Raw genomic sequence first — 22,559 nt, 5'->3', positions numbered from 1 at the left:
CGCTCAGTCCTCTTTGGTTCTGGACTCCCTTCCCGTGCTGCAGGCCTGCTGGCCCCTCACTTTCTGCGGCCCGGGCGCCTCTCTACCTCCTGGGAGGTGCACGTGGGGCCATTTCCCTCACCTCACCTCTCCGCGGGAGGGGAGGAGAAGGCCGCCCGGCCCCGCCCCCGCTCCTGGCCGAGTGGGCGGCGAAGGCCGAGCCGGGGGCGCCGCGACCGCCCGGGACCCGCCCGCCCTCTCGCCGCTGGGCCCCGAATGGCAGAGCGGCGCTCGGACCATCCGCATCGCCTCACGTCGCCCCGCCCCACGCCGCCCTCTCATTGGCTGTCGCTCGGCCCTCGGGGCCCGCGCCTCCCCTCGAGGCCGGCCAGACCGCGCGGTAGCCGGCAGCGGGGTCGGAGGTGAACGGCCCGGAGTAACCCCGGACGTAGTCACCTCATGGTGCTCGCACGCTGAGGTGGGAGGCAGGGGCGGGGGCGGGGCGGGGGCGGGGCCGCCTTCCGTGAGGCCCCGCCCCTTCCCCGTGAGCCGGGCCGGCCTGGTGCTGCGCGCCTGTCAGCCATCGCCGGAGCTCCCGGCGTCTCCTCCCGCCCAGCACTGCCTCTGCACAGGGGCTGCCCGGCACCGCCGGACCCCGGACGCCTCCGGACCCCGGACGCCTCCGCCCTGAGGTGAGGTGAGAGCCGCCCTAGAGCCGGTAGTCCGGGACCTGGAGAGGCCCGGGGCACGGGGAGGGGCGGTGGCAGCGGGAGGGCCGCCTCCCATCTTGCGCCCGCACGCGGCCCGGGCTCCATCCCGTCCGGACCTGTGCGGGGCAGCCCGGACCTCTCCGCGGCTCTGGGCCCTTGAGTACCCACTCTGGGCAGACGCACAGGGGTCTAGGGTCCCGGAGTGGGGGGTGGGAGTTCAGACCCCGGAACTGGGAGTCGAACAGCCCAGGGCCTCTAAGGAGGGACTGGGGTGTCTGCCGGGAGCTGGCCACCATCCCCCTCCCCAGCCTTGGCGAGGGCTGATTCCTTCCAGACCTCTCTCCAATCCGACCCGGCGCTCAGAAGAGGGGGAAGACCCACGTGGGAGAGGGACGTTGAGGATTAGGTCCAGTGGCATTGAAAGTCGTCTTCCTCTCGCAGAGTGGGGTGTGGGGTGCAGAGCCCCTGGCTACTCTGTCTTTGTACCGTGGAGGGACCTAGGGTCAGGCGAGTTTTCCTTTGCCAGTTCTTGCTCCCAGGATTTTATGTTTTCTGTGAGGGACGTAGTAGATGTACACGCCTGTTGTTACTCTCCTTCCCGTTTGCTGTACTGATCCAGGGAGGCTATTGGAGATAGAACGTAGTAAAGTGTTATGTGAAAGTAACGATTTCCCAGGGAAAAGTGCGTGAAGGCCCTGCCTGCGTCAGCGCCAACATTATTTTGGATTTGAAGACGAGAAAGTAGACACTAGTGTACACTTGGAATCAGCTGTAAATATCAGGGACTTCTGTAGGCCTTGTGGGTTTTATAGAAGTATGTAAGAATATAACTACTGAGGTAGGGGAAATACTTTAATTTCAGATATTTTTTTGTTTGGGGTTCTAACTTTAGAATGGAAATCAAAAGACCCTAGGACTTCCTGATTTTTTCTCTACTTAAGCAGCCTTTCTATAATTTCCCAGCGTGGGGTGGAATAAACCTAATAATTTGGTCTTCAGTCTCAGAAGTTGGTCCCCTTGACTCTCTCCATTCATTTTTTTCTCAAGCCAAAGTGCAGACTAAGAAGCATGCTTGGGTTACCTGGTTTCTTCTTCCTCAGGGAGTAGGAATTCTGATTTGCTTCTTTTGGGGGATGCCTTGGATGCCTGTGATGAGGAATTCTGTGTTATTTGATAGGCACTTCCCCCCCCCCAAGATTTTATTTGTTTATTTGATAGAGAAAGAGAGAGCACATGCAGGGGAAGCCAGAGACAGAGAAGTAGGCTTCCCATTGAGCAGGGAGCTGGTATGGGGCTGGATCACCAGGACCCTGGGATCATGATCTGAGTTGAAGGCAGAGGCTTAACTGGCTGAGCAACACAGATGCCCCTTGACAGGTGCTTTTAAGGAAAGTATTGTGGTCCAGTAGAGTAGGATAGCAGCTGCATTGTCCAGGTGGGTGCCTACTTGCTACTCTTCCCATTTCTCTTGCCTCAGTTTCCTTTTTTCTAATTGCAGGAGGACTGTTGTGAATCCAAAAATAATTAAACATTGTAAAGTGATCATATGAAAGTTGTTCATGGCATAGTATTAATTTACAAATCTGCCTGTGTTTTTGTGTTGCAGTTTTGTTTTGCTTTTAAAGATTTTATTTTAAGTAATCTCTACACCCAAGTCACACGTTTCACTGACTGAGCCAGCCAGGTGCCCCACAAGTTTTGTTTTGAATCACCAGTGCAGAATAGAAATAACATCGAGCATAAGATTTAATTGTTTTAAAATGAGAGGAAGGGTAGGGAAATGATGGCATTTGGATTAATGAACTTACAGTTCAGATAATGACTAGGTTATGTCAAAGAACTGGCATTTTGAAAGCTAGGCTCAGAACTCTCTCATCTGATATTGACCTCTCTTAAATGCTGTGAACTGGTTCAGGTGTAGATCACTATGTAACATTCTATTTCCTTTTCAGTCAATGACTAGGAATTTTTTTTTTTTTTAAACCTGTCACACAGACTGGTTTAACAGGTCTGGGGCTAGTGTTTTTCTTTCTTTAAAAAAATTTTTTTTGATAGCTAATATCCTAATAGTCTTGGTTGAAGAAAGAAGTAAAATAAAAATTGTTGGAATTAGAGATTTTTTTTTTTTTTTTAAGATTTTATTTATTTTAGAGAGAGAAAAAGTGCACTCACATAGGAGGCGGAGGGGCGGAGGGAGAGAGAGGGAGAATCCCAAGCAGATGCCCCACTGAGCACGGAGCCCAACCCCGGGGTTGAACTCACAATTCTGAGATCAAGACCTGAGCTGAAATCAAAAGTTGGATGCTTAGCCAACTGAGTCACCTAGGTGCTCCTACTTTAGGAATTTTCTAGTCCAGTTTTCTACTCATTATGAGAGTTTTTATCTGATAACTACTGTTGAAGACTTCCAACTATAGGCTAACTTACTGCATCATCTAACCTAATGCATCACAGGGCAACTAAATTTTCAGAGTTCTTCATTATTTTCAACTTAAAACTATCTCCCTAAAACCACATAGGATGCTGTAATTTCGGGCGCCTGCCTGGCTCAGTGGGTTAAGCGTCTGCCTTTGGTTTAGGTCATGATCTCAGGGTTGAGATGGAGCCCTGTGTCAGGCTCCCTCTCTTCTACGGCTCCCCGCTCTCCTTGTCTACTATGCTCTCTCTCTCAAATAAATAAAATCTTAAAAAAAAAAAAAGCAAAGATGCTGTAATTCCAAGAGGATTAGAAATGTCTGTCTGTTTTTTTTTTGTGTGTGTGTGTTTTTTTAAAGATTTTATTTATTACTTGACAGAGATCACAGGCAGAGGGGCAGGCAGAGAGAGGAGGGGAAGCAGGCTCCCTGCTGAGCAGAATGTCTGATATGGGCTCAATCCCAGGACCCTGAGACCATGACCTGAGCCACCCAGGCATCCCAGAAATGTCTGTTTTAACCTATAAATTTCTCCATCTTTGCTGGGTAATGTAACCTACACTGCCTTAATACATCCAGAGGACTTGGCGGAGTGGGGAGAGGTGCAAAAAAAATTAAGCAATATTTCTTCAAGGAAGAAATTGTTCTTATCTTTGAGACTCTGGAAGGCTGCTGACATACTTCAATCATGGCTCCCGCTTTTTCTGAATGTTCTATTAAATAATATGAGGATGAGGGGCACCTGGGTGGCTCAGTGGGTTAAGTGAAGTGTCTGCCTTCGCCTGAGGTCATAATCCCAGGATCGTGGGATCAAGCCCTGTGTTGGACTTCCTGCTTGGCGGGGAGCCTGCTTCTCCCTAGCTCTCTGCCTGTCACTTCCCCTGCTTGTGGTCTCTCCCTGTCAAATGAATAAAATTTGTAAAAAAAAAAAAAAAAAAAAAAAAAAAAAAAATTAAGGATAGATTGGTTCATAATCCCAGAGCTTTTTGAATTCACAAAATGGCTTTTTACCTAGAGGCCTCCAAATGTTTATAGGGGATAATATTTGAAATAAGCATGTGGCTTCTGTCTCCTGGTTTTGTAAATCCAGTGTTCATTTTAATTCCTAGGGAACACTCAACCAGCAAAGGCCTAGTGTTTACACAGCATTGTGTGGGATTGAGGGTGGTGGATCTAAAACAATCAGAAGAGATAATAACTTTCCCAGCTTTATTGAGGAGGTAACTCATAGTCAATTATACAGTAACACAGAGTAAGAGATAAGTGAATGACTTACCTTTTGTCTACTTAAATGCTCAGGCAGATATGAAATAAGGTATCAGAGTGGCATGGAATTTGGTAAAGTTTTTTAATAAACTTATTTGAAAATCCTCAGTTGCTAACGTATGAGTAATACATGTAAAGATGTACAGTTCAGTATTAAATATGTTTATAACCTTGTGTACCTGTTACTACCACCCATCTCTAAAAATTTTTCATCTTGTGAAACTGAACCTCTGTACCCATTAAACAATAGTTCCCCATTCTCTGCTTCCCCCAACTCCTGCCAGCTACCATTCTACTTCCTGTCAATATGATTTTGACTATGTACCTCATGTAAGTAGAATTATACAGCACTTGTCTTTTTGTGACTGACTTATTTCACTTAGCATAATGTCCTTAAGATCCATCCATACTGCATATTGCAGCATTTCCTTCCATTTGAAGGCTGAATAACATTTCTTTGTATGTCTATATCACATGTTACTTACCCATTTATTCCTCGGTGCAAACTTGGCATTTTCCGTATTTAAGCTATTATGAGTAATGCTGCTATAAACATGGATCTACAGATATACATTTGAGAGCCTTTATTCAGGTTTTTGGGGGTATAAATCTAAAGTGGAATTGGTGGATTTTATGGTAATTCTACTTTTAATCTTTTGAGGAAGCACCATACTGTTTTCCTTAGCAGTTGTACCACAATACATTCCCACTGATGGTCCCCAAGGGTTCCAGTTTCTCCACGTCCATGCCAACACTTTTTTCTGCTTTTCTGAGAGTAGCCATCCTTATGGGTATGGGTTGGTATCTTATTGTAGTTTTGATTTGCATCTCCCTGATGAGTAGTTATGTTGAGCATATTGATGTGCTTATTAACCACTCATATCTTTTTTGGAGAAATTTCATTTTAAGTCCTTTGCCCATTTTCCCATTGGGATTGAGTTTTAGAAATTCTTTATATATTCTGGTGGGATGCCTGGGTGGCCCAGTCAGTTAAACGTCTGCCTTCAGCTCAGGTCATGACTCCAGGGTCCTGGGTTCGAGTTCTGCATTGGGCTCCTTGCTTGGTGGGGAGCCTGCCTTTCCCCCTGCTTGTGTGCGTGCTCGCTCTCCCTTTCTCTCTCTCTTTGACAAATAAATAAAAATCTTATAAAAATGAAATATTAGGAGTTCTTATATATTCTGGATATTAATCTCTTATTGAATACATAATTTGCAAATATTTTCTCCCATTTTTTTCAATGTCTTTTAGTATCAATTTATTTTTTTTAAGATTTTATTTTTTTTTAATTTTTTATTTGTTTATAAACATATAATGTATTATTAGCCCCAGGGGTACAGGTCTGTGAATCGCCAGGTTTACACACTTTACAGCACATACCCTCCCCAATGTCCATAACCCAACCACTCTCGACCCCCTACCATATTTTCTCCCATTTTTTGGTCTGCCTTTTTACTCTGTTGATAGTGTCTTTTGATGTACAATTTTTTTTTTTAATTTCCAAGAAATCCAATTTGTCTGTTTTTTCTTTTGTTAAGCTAGCTCATATCCTAGTGTCATATCCAAGATATCTTTTCCAAATCCAATGTTATGAAGCTTTTGTCCTGTTTCTTCTAAGAGTTTTATTGGTTTAGGTTTTACTTTAAAGCCTTGATGCATTTTGAGTTAAATTTTTAATATGGTGTTAGGGAAGGGTCCAATTTCATTTGTTTGTATATGGAGATCCAGTTTTCCCAGCACCATTTTTTGAAGTCTGTCCTACATTAAATGGTCTTAGCATCCTTGTCAGAGATCATTTGACCGTATATGGGAGGGCTTATTTCTGGGCCTTCTTTTTTTAATTGAAGTATAATTAACATACAATGTTATATTAGTTTCAGTTGTATAATATTATTCAATAATTCTAAACATTACTCAGTGCTCATCATGATAAGGTACTCTTAATCCCCCTTACCTGTTTTACCAATTCCCCCACCCACCTTCCCTCTGACAACCATCAGCTTCTTCTCTGTATTTAAGAGTCTGTTTTATTATTTGTCTCTTTCTTTTTTTAAAAGATTTTGTTTACTTATTTGACAGATTGAGAAAGCACAAGCAGGCACGAGTAGCAGGGAGAGAGAGAGAAGCAGGCTCTCTGCTGAGTAGGGAGCCCGATTTGAGGCTCAATCCCAGAACCCTGGGATCATGACCTGAGCTAAAGGCAGCCGCTTAATCAACTGAGCAACCCAGGTGCCCCCTATCTCTCTTTTTAAAAAAATGATTGATTCATTTTAAAGAGAGAGCTTGCAGGTGAGCCAGCACCGTGGGGGGAGGGGCAGAGGGAGCGAACCTTTAGAGGACTGTGTCCTGAGCCTGGAGTCCTACTTGGGCTTGATTTTAGGACCCAGGAGATCATGACCTGAGCCAAAACCAAGAGTCAGATGCTCAACCAACTGAGCCACTAAAGTGCCCCTATTTATCTCTTTTTAAAATTCATTTGTTTTGTTTCCTAAATTCCACGTGTGAGTGGAATCATATGGTATGTGTCTTTCTCTAACTTAATTTTATTTAGTGTTATACTCTCCAAGCCTGTCCTGTTGCTGCAAATGGCAAGCTCCTGTTCTTTTTCAGCTCTCTGTTCTGTTTCCTTGGTCTATATATCTGTCTTTATGTTAATACTGCAGCTTTGTAGTAGGTTTTTTGTTTGTTTTTGAGATTTTATTTATTTGAGAGAGAGAGTGCATGAGTGGAGAGGGGCTGAGGGAGAAGCAGGCTCCCCGCTGAGCAAGGAGCCCGATATGGGACTTGATCCTAGGACCCTGGGATCATGACCTGAGCCGATTAACAACTGAGCCACTCAGGTGCCCAGACCATTAACTTTCTTATAGGGTGAACTGGTGGGTCATCTTTTTTTTTTTTTTTTTTTTAATAAAGATTTTATTTATTTATTTGACAGAGAGAGATCACAAGTAGGCATAGAGAGAGAGAAGCAGGCTCCCTCCTGAGCAGAGAGCCTGATGCAGGGCTCCATCCCAGGACCCCAGGATCATGACCTGAGCCGAAGGCAGAGGCTTTAACCCACTGAACCACCCAGGTGCCCCAAGTGGGGCATCTTAATTAGTGAACTACAGTGTTACTTTTTGAGGTCTTTTTTCTCTTGGTCTAGTTAGATTCGGCAAAGAAGGATCTTCTTACTTCCCTCCTGGCTGGTGAAAACTGGGGAAAGAAGGCTGGAAGCTCTTACTCAATATGCCTACTTAATTTCTTCATTTTCAACATGGTGCTCTCCCCTTTACTGTTGTTGGTATCCCCCAGTCTAGAAACCTCATGTTTAACCCTCTCTAGAGAATAATTCTCCAGTCTTTTATCAGGATGGTAGAACAGCTGGCACCTGGCTTTACTAGTTGAGAAGAAAATCAAAGCATCTGACGCCTCTTGAACAGGATTTCAACCAGATCCTCTTTATTTTAGCTCCATCATTCACTTTCATTTTCTGAACATTTTCAAGATTCTTTGATATAAAGTGTATTGATTATGAGTTTACCACAGATGGTTTATGATTTAGTTTCCCAGGTTTGTGTAGTCATTTATCATGTTTCCATCTGCTTTCCAAGAAAAGTATCTTGCTGTTGTCTCCCCTGACTTTCTTTGCGGGGAGAGGGGCAGTTGGGAAGCAGATGGAGGTCTTTTGTGAATTATACCTTTTTAAAAATTCCTTTACATATGTATGTATTTATTTATTTAAAGATTTTATTTATTTATTTGACAGAGATCACAGTAGGCAGAGAGACAGGCAGAGAGAGGAGGAGGAAGCAGGCTCCCTGCTGAGCAGAGACCACCCCATGGTGGGGCTTGATCCCAGGATCCTGGGGCCAGGACCTGAACCGAAGGCTTCTAGAGGCTTTAACCCACTGAGCCACCCAGGTGCCCCACTTTTTTTTTTTTTTTTTTTTAAGATTTTATTTATTGGAGAGCGAGAGGGAGAGGGAGAGAGAGAAAGCACAAGCACATGTATCAGTGGGTAAGAGAAGCAAAAGGAGAGGCAGACTCCGCACTGAGCAGGGAACCCAAGGATGTGGAGCTTAATCCTAGGACCCTGGGATCCTGACCTGAGTGACCTGAGCTGAAGGCAGATGCTTAACAGAGTAAGCCACTCAGAGGCCCCTTTACTTTTGTTTTTTTAGTAGGATTTTAGGCGGGAACAAGATGGATATGTGTTCAACCTACCATCTTTATCCAGAAGTTTGGCAAGTCTTCTTTAAAGTTTTCTTGGAAGATACAGAAACTTTAAAAAAAAGAAAGATTTTATTTATTTATTTGATAGAGATCACAAGTAGGCAGAGAGGCAGGCAGAGACAGAGGCCAGGGAAGCAGCCTCCCTGCTGAGCAGAGAGCCCCATAAGGGGCTCAATCCCAGGACCCTGGGACCATGACCTGAGCCAGAGGCAGAGGCTTTAACCACTGAGTCACCCAGGTGCCCCGGAAGATTCGGAAGCTTTTACCAGCTTCTTCCTTGAAAAATATTCTCTATCCCTCGCCTGAGAAATGAAGAATAGAATAGACAATTACACAATGTTATTTTCTCTGACTCTTTTACCCTAAGGAAATATACTCTTGTTTAAAAACAAACAAACAAACAAACCCAAAAAGTCTCCAGCTGGCTCTTGAAGGAAATTACCTCTAACTCTTGAAGCCATTCAGGTCTGGTATTCCTCATAAGTCTTTGTATTCTACCATCTGGATGTTTATTTGATGGCTCCTTCTGCATGGAGTGCTCCTTTCTGTCCTTTTTTATATCCCAGTTCTTCATCATCATTAATGTGTTCCCGCTCTGGGAAACCTTCCATGATCCTTGTCCTCACCATTACTACCTCCAAGTTTGGATAAAGTATCTTTCTTTTTTGTGTTTCTTTTCATTTTCTTTTATCTTTTTTTTTTTTTTAAAGATTGTATTTATTTATTTGACAGAGAGACAGCGAGAGAGGTAACACAAGCAAGGGGAGTGGGAGAGGGAGAAACAGGCTCTTCACGGAGCACGGAGCCTGATGCGGGGCTGGATTCCGGGACCCTGGGATCATGACCTAAGCTGAAGACATACGCTTAACAACAGAGCTACCCAGGCGCCCTCTATTTTGGGTTTCTACACGAAGCAATTATTATACTACTATTATTGTCTGTATCTTTAGGTATCTATAGTATTTTTGCTAGGGACCAAATCTGTTTTATCCTTTAGTATACATCAGCCATCTCACTTAGAGACTCAAGTACTTGTTGTTTTAAGGTTTAAAACTTGGGGCACCTGGGTGGTTCAGTTGGTTAGGCATCTGAGTCTTGGCTTTGGCTCAGGTCACGATCTTAGGGTCGTGGGATTGAGCCCGGAGGTGGGCTCTGTGCTCAGCTTGGAGTCTGCTTGAGATTCTTTTCCCTCTCTCTCCCCTTCCACCCCTTCTCCAGCTCAGGGACCTGTATGTTTCTGTATGCATACACTCTCTCTAAGTAAATAAATAAATAAAATCTTTAAAATTTAAAACTTGTAGGAAAATAACATGTAGTTTTAAAAAATCTCTCATGGTTATTGAATTAATACTAAAATCCATTTAAAAGTTCATCAGTAAAATGACAAAAATGAAAAAGGCAAATTGAGTGATTGTTTTTGAAGGAATTTAAATGAAGTTACTATGAATTAAAAGGTAAGGACATGTCTCATCTTGGATACTTTTTTTTTTTCTCCAGATTTATTTATTTGTCAGAGACAGAGAGCCCACAAGCAGAGGGAGAAGCAGGCAGGCAGAGGGAGAAACAGGCTCCCCACTGAGCAAGGAGCCTGATGTGGGACTGTGGGACTTGATCCCAAGACCCTGGGATCATGACGTGAGCCGAAGTTAGATGTTTAACTGACTGAGCTACCCGGGTGTCCCCAGCTTGGCTATGTTTTTATCAGTGGTTTTTATCAGTGGCTATGGATGTTTTTATCAGGGTCCTGGGATTGATGCCTCTTTATTAGAATCACTTGGAAGATGACGTCACTTGAGTTCAAGGGAAACATCTTAAATAAGTTTGGTAAAATCTGTTCTGTTTTATTTAGAGGAATATCCCTGGGTGAAATGCAAGCTGACTCTTAAATAAGTACATTAGCTATAATTAGCTTTATTTCATTTTCAGGCACATAGGGTATAGTTTGGGAGCCTTCTGCAGATAGACTGGAGTTTCTAACAAAGTTCAAGAACGTTTTAAACACTTTTTTTTAAAATGAAGGAGAATTTGACAATTTGATCTAATGAAGAAAAGTTTTATTTGGATAAGCAGAATGTACTACCACTCTGGGGAAAGGCCTTCTTTTGGAGATGGTAAGACAGGAACTATATGACCCTCCCCCAGAAATCATCTTGATTCTTTGTCTTCTTTCTAGAGATAGAAGGATCTTAACCTGATTCATGGCGAGACTTTAGGGGTCCTAAACTTGTATGCAAGCAGAATTTTGTGTGAGGGTGCATTTTTGTCAGGAAAAAGTCCATACTTTTATCAGATTTTTTTTTAAGATTTTATTTATTTATTTGACAGACATCACAAGTAGGCAGAGAAGCAGGCAGAGAGCGAGAGAGGGAAGCAGGCTCCCTGCTGAGCAGAGAGCTCACAGATTTCTATACATAATTTTTTTTAATTGTTATTTATTTATTGATAGAGAGAGAGATCACAAGTAGGCAGAGAGGCAGGCAGAGAGAGAGGAGGAAGCAGGCTGTCCGCTGAGCAGAGAGCCCGATGTGGGGCTTGATCCCAGGACCCTGAGATCATGACCTGAGCCGAAGGCAGAGGCTCAACCCACTGAGCCACCCAGGCGCCCCGAGAGCTCACAGATTTCTAATAGTGTCTTGACCTAAGAAAGTTTTAGAACCATTGGTCTAGGTATTAAGTCACTGTGTTTGCTCTCTAATGAGAGCATAAAGTGGAGGGGCCAAGAGAGCAAGAATTCATTGTGGCTCTAAGACCTTTTTTTTTTTTTTTAAAGATTTTTATTTATTTATTTGACAGAGAGAGAGAGAGAAACAGGCTCCCCACTGAGCAAGGAGCCCGATGCGGGGCTTGATCCCAGGACATTGAGATCATGACCTGAGCTGAAGGCAGCCGCTTGATCCACTGAGCCACCAGGCGCCCCGGCTCTAAGACTTTTTTGATGTACATATAACTGATACAAAAATTCAAAAAACAATATTCGTCCGTATAAAGTACAGTGTACTCTTAACATCTTCTGTTCTATTTCAGTTTTTTAGAAGATTTTATTTATTTTTGAGAGAGAGAGAGAGATCACCAGCAGTGGGGAGGACTAGAGGGAGAAGCAAGATCATGAGCTGAAGGCAGACGCTTAACTGACTGAGCCACCCAGGTGTCCCCTGTTCTATTTCATTTTTAATGACTTTTTAACAGAGAGATCACAAGTAGGCAGAGAGGCAGGCAGGGCAGGGAGAGGGGGAAGCAGGCTCCCTGCTGAGCAAAGAGTCCAACATGGGACTTGACCCAAGGACCCAGAGATCATGACCTGAGCCGAAGGCAGAGGCTTAACCCACTGAGCCACCCAGGCGCCCTTTAATGACTTTTTTATTTTTTTATTTTATTTTATTTTATTTATTTATTTTTTAAAGATTTTATTTATTTATCAGAGAGAGAGAGGGGGAGAGAGCGAGCACAGGCAGACAGAATGGCAAGCAGAGGCAGAGGGAGAAGCAGGCTCCCTGCTGAGCAAGGAGCCCGATGTGGGACTCGATCCCAGGACGCTGAGATCATGACCTGAGCTGAAGGCAGCTGCTTAACCAACTGAGCCACCCAGGCGTCCCTAATGACATTTTTTTTTTTTAAGATTTTATTTATTTATTTGAGAGAGAGACAGTGAGAGAGAACATGAGCGAGGAGAAGGTCAGAGGGAGAAGCAGACTGCCCATGGAGCTGGGAGCCCGATGTGGGACTCGATCCCGGGACCCCAGGATCATGACCTGAGCCAAAGGCAGTCCAACCAACTGAGCCACCCAGGCACCCCCCTAATGACTTTTTTAAAAGTAAATTTTCTTAATGCCAGGCTTGAATTATCAACCCCAACATCAAGAGTGGCATGTTGTACTGACTGAGCCTGCCAGGCGCCCCTTCATTTTTATTATTTATTTATTTATTTTAAAGATCTTATTTATTTATTTGACAGAGAGAGATCACAAGTAGGCAGAGAGGCAGGCAGAGAGAGAGAGAGGAGGAAGCAGGCCCCCCGTCGAGCAGAGAGCCCGATGGGGGACTCGATCCCAGGACCCTGAGATCATGACCCGAGCCGAAGGCATTGGCTCAACCACTGAGCCACCCAGGCGCCCGCCCCTTCATTTTTAAAATGTTGGTTACAACCTTCTAAATGTATTTCTTAGTATTCTGCTTGGTGGTAACCCATAGTTTGAAAAACACTGGTCTAGTACATAGTTTACAGAATACTTTCATATACTCTTCAGCTTCACAGCAGTCCCCTAAGGTAGCATATAACCTATTTATTTTTACAGATGACGAGAATCAGAGATGTTAAGTGACTCACTCAAGTTTGCACTGCCAATATTTGGCAAAGTCAGAATTTGATCTTGAGTCCTAGGGTTTAACTCCAGCTCCACTGCACCTTGTTTGCATCTGATCAAAACTACTTCCTCTTCTCACCCCCGCCTTCCCTACCACAGTTGTATTTAAGGATAATATTAGCTTAAACTACATAATTGGGTAAATCCTGTTTCCCCAGTTAACATGTCTGCCCTGTCCCTAATCCAATTCATTTGAAGTCTTCTCTTAGAAGTTCCAGATTTCTTTTCCATCCTGTACCAGTGGTTCTCAAGCCTGCATATATATCAGTGTCAGTCAACTGTGGAACTTAATATTCAGATCTCTGGGCCTCCAGCAGTGATTCTGATTCAGTAGATCTGGGGGAGAGTTTAGACATACATGTTTTTAAAAAGCACCATGGGGTGATCCAAAATGGAGGCCAGCGCCTGCCAGCATTTCCTAAAACTCTGTGAGGAATGGCCAGTGGAGGAGACCAAACAGTCAGGAGTAGCACAGGCCTTTCCGGAGGGAAAGGGTACTCAAGATTGTAGAGCCTGAGGCCTGTGATCAGAGGTATGAGAGCTTAGCATGACTCCATTCAAACTATTACAGATATAAGAACCCTCACCCCAAAGACATGAGCCTCACTGGCCTGTCCCCAGAGTACAGGCCAATCCTGTCCACAGACATCTTGGAAGAGTTTAAGGAAATGAATAAAGAAATGTGGAAGAAACTGCAGGAGAAGTTTGCTCCCAGGAATCCCAAGGAGAAGCAGAAGGCATGGGCTCAGCCCTTATCTCACCCACGCTACTAAACGTGGAGTCTTCTAGCTGCCATCATAAATAAATTGCCTGATCACCCCCCACCAAAAAAAAAAGCTCCACAGACCTGAAACTAATGTAACATAACAAATTAAAAATAAATAAATAGCTCCACAGGTGATTGTTATACATAAGTGAAGTTGAGAATTTTTACCCTGGATACATTTAAATTGTTGGGCATGGAAGGAAACCTAGGATTTGGGAAGTAGCTAGAGACTTCTTGATCCTTTAGAGTTTTAGGGATCTAAAGGGATTTAGATTTAGTTTTTAGTTTAATTTTATGGCAAGATCTATCCCCTTCCTGGTTTCCAACCTTCTATGTGGGTATATCCATTTAGAAATGTAATCAGAGTCTAAGTTCCAAGGGATCTAGTGGTTCTCTTCTCCCCGCTGCCTCTTTTTTTTTTTTTTTTAAAGATTTTTATTTATTTATTTGACAGACAGAGATCACAAGTAGGCAGGGAGGCAGGCAGAGAGGGGAGAAGCAGGCTTCCTGCTCTGCAGAGAGCCCGATGTGGGGCTCAATCCCAGGACCCCAGGATCATGACCCGAGCTGAAGGCAGAGGCTTTAACCCACTGAGCCACCCAGGTGCCCCCCCACTGCCTCTTTTTTGATGAAATGTTGGATATCATAGGGTTGGAATATGTTCACCGAAGTACGCAGTTGGAAAAGGCACCTTGTGAAATGGTAAGCTTGGATTATTGTTTAACATTCCCATGAAAACAAAGTCCTTATGTAATGCTTTTGATTTATAGATTTGAATAAATAGTGAAACAACTGAACTTTATGCTTCAAGTTAAATAATAGATTTGATCAGAAAAATGATACTTTGAGTACTATCAGTTTTGTATTCTGAGCAAAACAGGAATTGCTAAAATTTGGGTTTCTTAAAACAAACAGTTCAACTCTCTCTCTTTTTCCCTAGTTCTTTTTGGAGGTGGATATCTGCTCAGACAGTAAGAATTATAAGAGGTCAGTTACAAATAATATTCTTTCATGTTTACAGTATGATAAAAATTTTATGTTCATGTGCTAAAATATTAAACCATAGGCATTCATGCTAAAAGTTGCCTTCTACAAAAAAAAAACATAGGCAGGTTTGGGGGGTTGGGTAGTCTGAAGTGAATGGTCTGACAGTGGTAGTATTCCAACCCCTTTTCTCTTTAATTCAGGACTAGAATCAATGGAAATGGGACAGGCTGTAGATTAGCTTCTAGAGTGTCTGGAGAGCTACTCAGTGATTTTCCATAGATGACCTCTCTTTTCTGGTGCTTTGCAAGCTTGTGCCCAAAGATACCATTCAGTAGATTTGCTGGTTGGTAGATAAGCTCTCAAGCTGCTGACAACTGAGCTGCTTCTGATCTTTGCAGCACTTGAAGGAAGGCTGCCTTCATGTTCTTCTTAGCTAGGAAAGAAAAATTTGAGGTTGACTTTATGGAGCCTCTCATTTATTTATTAATCATTTCTTCTTCTCCCATGGAATCAGAGAATTTTTTTTTTAAATAAACATATAATGTATTTTTATCCCCAGGGGTACAGGTGTGTGAGTTGCCAGGTTTACACACTTCACAGCACTCACCATAGCACGTACCCTCCCCAATGTCCATAACCCCACCTCCCTCTCTCGATGCCCCTCCCCCCAGCAACCCTCAGTTTGTTTTGTGAGATTAAGAGGCACTTAGGTTTGTCTCCCTCCCGATCCCATCTTGTTTCATTTATTCTTCTCCTACCCCCCTAACCCTCCACGTTGCATCTCCACTTCCTCATATCAGGGAGATCATATGATAGTTGTCTTTCTCCGAGAGAATTACTCTTTTCTCATGAATTTTATTTTTTTGTGTAGTCACCCAATTTCAGTTCAGACTATAAACTAGAACATGCCCCTGAATGCTTTATTTCTCCTGTAAAGAAGGCAACCATTATCTTCTGTGTTAGTAGAGATGGAATTTGGTATTCTGTGGGGGGTGGGAGAAAATGGGAGTCTTCTCTTATTATTATTTTTTTAATTTGATTATTTACTGATCTAAAATGTGAAAGAAGTAGACTTTTTTTTTGCTGTACCTTTTGATGGTGGTCTTCAGAGTGCTCTGTTAGAATTTTACCTCCTTCCTTCCCTCACTTTGTCCTTCTCTCCCTTTTTATTTCCTCCCTTTTTTTCTCTTTTTAAATGATTGGTTTTCTTTTTGCTTTCTGGAAGTGACTATCTTAATAAAATTTGGAGACATTTAAAAATTATTTTAAAGAAACCTAATATTCCAAGGGAGGAATGTATAGTAAATTTAGATGTCAAGTTTTTCCTGTTGCATGCTATTTTTATATTTGATTCTACTTTTTTAAAATAAAAGTTAACAGAAGTAATCTCTAACTCACTCTTGGGAAATACCTAGAAGTAATTTTTTTTTTTAAACATTCCTGGCAATTTGTTATTATTCTTTTATTCTTCTAGCAGAGTGGTTCTCAGAGTTTTAGGACTTGTTAAAATATAGATTACTGGGTCCCAACCTGTAGGTTCTGATATGGTTAGTTGCTCTGTGGTAAGACCCAAGAATCTGTACTTTTTATTTTATTTATTTATTTATTTATTTGACAGATCACAAGTAGGAAGAGAGGCAGGCAGAGAGAGAGGGGGAAGCAGGCTCCTTGCTGAGCAGAGAGCCCGATGTGGGGCTTGATCCCAGGATCCTGAGATTATGACCGGAGCCGAAGGCAGAGACTTTAAAGTACAGAATCTGTACTTTAAAGAGGTTCCCTGGTGATGCTGGGGCTAATGCTGCTGGTCTGGAAACTACACTTTCTGAGAACTACTGCTCTATCATTTATACTGTTTTTCTTTGTATATGAATAAGCTCTGATCCACAAATAGCATAAGAGTGGTGCACTTATTATTTTAACATGTTTAATGGTGATTTCCCATACATTTAAAATCTTGATGTTTTGTTATCTAGTGTCAAAGAACACTGCTTTTTACCTACTCTTGTACTTTATTTATTAATATAAATTTATTGTCTATTGATACACCATCTCTTACAGCGCCTTGAAATCAGTATTGGGAATATTGCTTTCTAAATTAAAGTTGCTAGGCTGCAAGAGGTTCAATACTAAGTTGACATGTATTTCTAAAGAGTTTTCTTAATAGGATTTTTTGAATGACAGAATAAATATTATTTCTTTTAGCTTTGTTTTTTATTGTTCTTATAGACTTTGCACTGTTCTGGTCTTTGTTAATTAGTTTGCTAATAGTTGGAAATATTTAATTCTGGTTTTTTTTTTTTTAAGATTATTTATTTATTTATTTGGCAGACAGAGATTATAAGTAGGCAGAGAGACAAGCAGGGGTGGGGGGAAACAGCCTCCTTGCTGAGCAGAGAGCCTGATGTGGGGGCTTGATCCCAGGACCCTGGGATCATGACCTGAGCCGAAGGCAGAGGCTTAACCCACTGAACCACCCAGGCGCCCCAAAATATTTAATTCTGACTAATAAGGCCCTATACCTAGAAAACTAATACTTACTGAGACTGCTCCCTTATTTTAAGTAGAGATCTTGAATTTGATAGTACATTCATTTTCTCCTTATCGATGTCAGCACATTAGGGCCAAGAGCAGACGTTATTGGGTGAATTTTTAACAGGACAAAGATTTTCTTTTTCTATTAAAAAAATACCTATCTGGGATTGAGCCCCGTGTCGGGCTCTCTGCTCAGTGGGGAGCCTGCTTCCCTCTCTCTCTCTGCCTGCTTGTGATCTCTGTCTGTCAAATAAATAAATAAAATCCTAACAACAACATCAAAAACCTATCTGGAGTTTAATTTAAAGCACACACATATATATATGTATATCTCAATGTCGGCATATGTATCAATGTCAGTATATTTTATGTGTATATATTTACATAAAAATACACTTCTGTAGACTTCACAACCTGTCAGTGTACTGTTGGAATGAGGTGATAGTTATATAGTTGACTCTAAATACCTAGTCTGAAATGACCGTGACTCTCTGGAAATCTTTTCCTGCATTCTCCCCAGTACTGACAACTGAAGTCACAGTATCATGAGTATCAGATGAGTATCAGTCACAGTATCAGATTTCACCTACTGCAGAGGTCTTTCCCTTGATCATAATTATTTTTTGGACATTACCAAATTGATAAAGAGATTGGGAATGGCTTACAGTTTTGTTTTGTTTTTTTTAGATTTTATTTATTTGACAGAGAGAGAGACAGTGAAAGAGGGAACAAAAGCAGGGGGAGTTGGAGAGGGAGAAGCTGGCTTCCCGCCGAGCAGGGAGCCCAATGCGGGACTCAATCCCAGGACCCCAGAATCATGACCTGATCTAAAGGCAGATGCTTAATGACTGAACCACCCAGGTGCCCTTTGGCTTATAGTTTTTTGAGAGAGATTCCTTTGAGGAAGAGGAAGCTAATTTTAATTTTTTTTTAGGCATGGTTATCATGATCTGTATTTTCCTTCCTTGTAGAAAACAGAAGCTGTGAAATAGAATAGCCAAAGAAACTAGTTCTCAAACTACACATTGCTTCCAAGTGCCAGCTGTAGTACATTAGGTATAATCTATGGTTGTCCTTTGATATAGGTTATTATCCATAACCTGCTTTTCTCCCTCATTTTCCTCATAGCTCTGAGAGCTCATTTTGAAGGAATAATGGATGAACCATCCCCCTTGGGCAAACCTATGGAGCTGAACCAGCATTCCCGATTCATAATTGGTTCTGTGTCTGAAGATAACTCAGAGGATGAAATTAGCAGCCTGGTGAAGCTGGATCTGCTGGAGGAGAAGGAGGGCTCTCTATCACCAGCTTCTGTTGGCTCAGATACACTCTCTGATTTGGGGATCTCCAGCCTACAGGACGGCTTGGCTTTACACATGAGGTAAGACAAATTTAATGCTTTCTTTATCTAACATGACCTTTTGGTTTCACTGATTCTGTTCTGGAAAGAGCAAGCATAATTTTAGCCAAGATTGTGCCACCTTTTCCTGCATCACTGGACTTGAAGCTTTGATGAATAAATGTACTTTGTATGAAGTGCAGTTTTCTTTTCTTTCTCTCTTTCTTTTTTTTGGAAGTGCAGTTTTCAAAGTGTCTTTTCCTAAACGTTCCTCTCAGCTTTTTCCTGTTCATTCTACATACTTGGTCTTTTAGTGACATCTAGTCAGTGAGAGGTTGAGGAATTTGGTTTCTGTACTACTTTGACTAATGTCATAACTATCTTAATGAGTGATAGGACTTTTTGCAGGATTGGGCAAATTTATAGTAATCTATCTTTGAAGTGCTTTATCATGTCAAAAAGATATATTCTATTTCTGGCAGGGTCAGTCCTCAATAACAACCTGTGGCAGGAGCAAAGGGTGATTATAGACCTGTCCTTTTTCTCTAAAAATGGAATTCTTTACATGTAATTGAGAATGTCAGTAAATATTAACACTGGATTATTCTTATTTATTGATGTTTGATTATACAAACAGTATGGGATATATTGACCTTTGGTCATTTGCTTTGCATTTCTTGAAATAAAGGGCCTGGATTAATGGTTCTTGGTTTTCACTGTATGTCATAATCACTTGGTGGGGCCTTAAGAAATGAGCGCCATCTCCAAAGGTTCTGAATCATTTGATATTGGCTTGATTTGGAGCTGGGGCCTTTTCTTTTTTTTTAAAACTATCCAGATCATTCTAATATACAGCCAGGGTTGAGATGATAGTTCTGGCAGAGATAAACATTAATTAGAGTGGCTGTTGGTGTTATTATCTCGGTGCTTCTATTATTGATGGATCATAAAATAATTAAGCTTCTTTTAATATATTCAAGATATAGACTGTATAGTAAAATCCCACACTGGCTCTGGCTGAATGTGACTCTCCTGGGACTTTGGGGTCCTTGCTTCTGAACGATGAGGTAGTAAGTTGGTGGTCACCCCTTTTAGCTATGTGGAGGTGAGAAGAAAAGAGTTAAGCCAGTTAATTATGTTTTATGTCATAGATTCCTAGAACTGCAATGAACCAGAGAAATAATGTAATAGCTTTTCTTCAAGTAGATGAGAGAACTAAGGCTTAAAGAGGGGCAATAACTTGCCTAAGAGTGAATAGCCAGAAAACTGAAATTCAAAGTCAGGTGCCCTGATTCCATTTCAGTAACTTTTCTACTCTATTTCCCTAACAACAAACGTGTCTTAATTATTTAGCTATTTCAGACAAAGTTGGTTTTCAGGAGTTGATGAATGAAGGATTTTATCTAATCTCTGGGCTCAAAGGGGAATAGAGGGCAGTATTTAGTGGCAGATAAAAAAGGTCAAGTCTTTTTTTAGAGGTCAAGTCTTTATGTAAATATTTCTTATAACTTTATAGTTCACTTAATGGTTGACCTGAAGGCTAGTACTAGTGGTGATATCTTACCCTTTGAGGTCTTTGTAAATGTGTGAAGGTTGTGACTGGTGGAACTACAGGGGATCCATTCCAAGACCCCAGTGGATGCCTGAAACTGCAGGTAGTTCTGAATACTACATATACTATGTTTTTTCCCTACACGTATATACCTATGTTAAAGTTTATTATTATTTTTTTAAGATTTTATTTATTTATTTGACAGAGAGAGATGATAAGCAGGCAGATGAGAGGCAGGCAGAGAGAGATGAGGAAGCAGGCTCCCTGCTGAGCAGAGAGCCCGATGAGGGGCTCCATCCCAGGACCCTGAGATCATGACCCGAGCCGAAGGCAGCGGCCCAACCCACTGAGCCACCCAGGCAGGTGCCCCCCTATGTTAAAGTTTAATTTGTAAGTTAGGCATAGTTAAAAGATTAACAATAATAACTAATAGTAAAATAGAACAGTTACAATAGGCTGTAATGTTATGTGAATGTAATTTCTCTCTCTCAAAAATCACATTATACCAATTTCACCCTTCTCATCAATCTTATCAGTCATGTGAGGATGTGAGAGGACAAAATGCCTAGGTGATGAGATGAAGTAAGGCGAATGATGTAGGCATTGTCACATAGCTTTAGGCTACTGTTGACCTTCTCATGCTGTGTCAGGGGAAGGGTCATCTGCTTCTGGACAGCGGTTGACTGTGGGTAAATTAAACCTTGGAATGTGAGGAACCACGGATGAGGGAGGTCTACTCCTGTTCACTTGCATTTGAAGGACAGAGGACCGATGATTCTAAACCTTCTTCAGTATGCTAGATAATCTCACATAGCCAAGAGTTGTCCTCAAAATGTCATAATGTCCCTGTTGAGAAAGACTGGGTTAAATCTAAATCCTTAAAGTCACACAGCAGCTTGAGAAATTTGTCCAGTCTGAGACCATGTGAAACATACTGTCCATTCATTGGATTAGGAAATTGTGTTTGGCAATGGTGACATAAACACCATTATAGGAAACTCAGCCAATGATTTGCAAGGCAGCCTGTAGTTGCCAAGTTGTTCTCAAAGTCAATGTTTCTTATTGCAAAGACTGTGTGGTCTATGGTATGAGTGCCTGAGAATTTTCTTGCTATCACTACTGTTGCAAAACTCATGCCAATAGCTCATGGAGAAGCAGTGGATTGAAGTGTGTTCAGTGGCCTGGGGAGGAGTTTGCGCCTGCTTCTCAGCTACCAAATGTTCCAAAATAGAACACATGTTTTCCACTGATCCATTTCTAAGTCATTTGTGGATGTAGTATCCTTGGGGTTAATTTAAATTGAGTCAGATTCACTTGATATTGGAGAGATCTCTATTCTTGCATCTGCCACCAATTAGATATGTGACTACAGATAATTCATAAAAATTACCTCTTTGGACTCATTTTCCACATCTGTGAAAATGAGGATACTGGTTAAGATATTCTTTTTCACTCTTTGAACCCAGAGTTAGAGATTGGTTGAGTTCAAGATTACCTTCCTGAATGAATAATCTAATCTTTTACAGACCTTGTAGATTAAAGGGGCTGGTGCATTCCTAAGAGGTGTTTACTAGAGGTCATCTAAAACCAAGTAGCATGGGGTGCCTTGGGGTGAGATCAAGAGTTGGACGCTTAACTGTCTGAACCACCCAGGTATCCCCTGGTCATAGACTTTTAAAAAAAACACAGAGGGAGGTGGGTGGGGGGATGGGTGTAATAGGTGAAGGAAATTAAGAATATACTTACTGTGATCAGCACTGAATAATGAATGGAATTATTGAGTCACTGTACACCCCAAACTAATAGAACACTGTACATTTAATTATACTGGCATTTAAAAACCTATAGAGCTGTATCGACCTTCATCCGGAGGAAATAGCAATGAGGTGAGATTCTGAGAGGATCTGTGAGAGGCTTTCAGCTTTTGCTCCCTTTGGATTAAGAAGGGAATTTAGAAATTTAGGGGACAAGAATAGTGAGAGAGAAAGCTGATGTATTGCTGCTACATCCTATCTTATTTTTCACATTATCTGTGAGAAATGGCAATCTTGTTTTCTCAGTGACTAATTAGAATAATAATAGTAATAATTGATAAGTTCATCAAGTGCTTTACTGTATGCTAGATGCCTGCTCTTCTTTATGTGGAGTACCATACTTAATTTTTACAACAACCTCATGAGCTGAATAATGTACTGCCATTCTCCACAATTTATGGATGGGGAACTGAAACACAGGTTAAATCATATGCCCAGGGTCACACAGCTAACTGTGTACTGAATCCAGTCAGAGCCCATACTGTCAGTCACGATGCTAAACTGGAACCTTGGGTGTAGTAGATGCGCTTTTGTTCTCTTTGAGTGGTTTTCCTCTAATTGTTAACCTTATTAAAAAGAGAAGTTAGGGGTGCCTGGGGGAGTTCAGTCAGTTAAGCATCCGACTC

The 22,559-nt window shown here is 41.9% G+C and overlaps 1 protein-coding gene and 1 pseudogene across 8 annotated transcripts in view; both read left to right on the top strand.

Moving 5' to 3' along the window:
- Window positions 1–22,559, top strand: part of ACACA (acetyl-CoA carboxylase alpha) — a 283,911-nt gene that overhangs the window by 46,249 nt on the left and 215,103 nt on the right. For 3 of the 8 annotated variants that reach the window (XM_004747175.3, XM_004747176.3, XM_004747174.3), the window contains exons 2-3: window positions 14,650–14,696; window positions 18,357–18,609. In XM_004747175.3, the coding sequence (XP_004747232.1) occupies window positions 14,650–14,696; window positions 18,357–18,609 (300 nt within the window). Of the gene's footprint in view, window positions 1–504; window positions 677–14,649; window positions 14,697–18,356; window positions 18,610–22,559 lie in introns of those variants that run through there. The other 5 variants (XM_004747183.3, XM_004747182.3, XM_004747177.3 and 2 more) reach the window with 5 other exon arrangements.
- Window positions 12,660–14,158, top strand: LOC101685949 (annotated as a pseudogene).

Source organism: Mustela putorius, unplaced genomic scaffold (genome assembly GCF_011764305.1).
Source record: "Mustela putorius furo isolate JIRA1106 unplaced genomic scaffold, ASM1176430v1.1 tig00003962_pilon_pilon_pilon, whole genome shotgun sequence".
Classification (NCBI taxonomy): domain Eukaryota; kingdom Metazoa; phylum Chordata; class Mammalia; order Carnivora; family Mustelidae; genus Mustela; species Mustela putorius.
The sequence above is the reverse complement of the archived record's forward strand: the minus strand, read 5'-3'. Positions and strand labels throughout refer to the sequence as shown.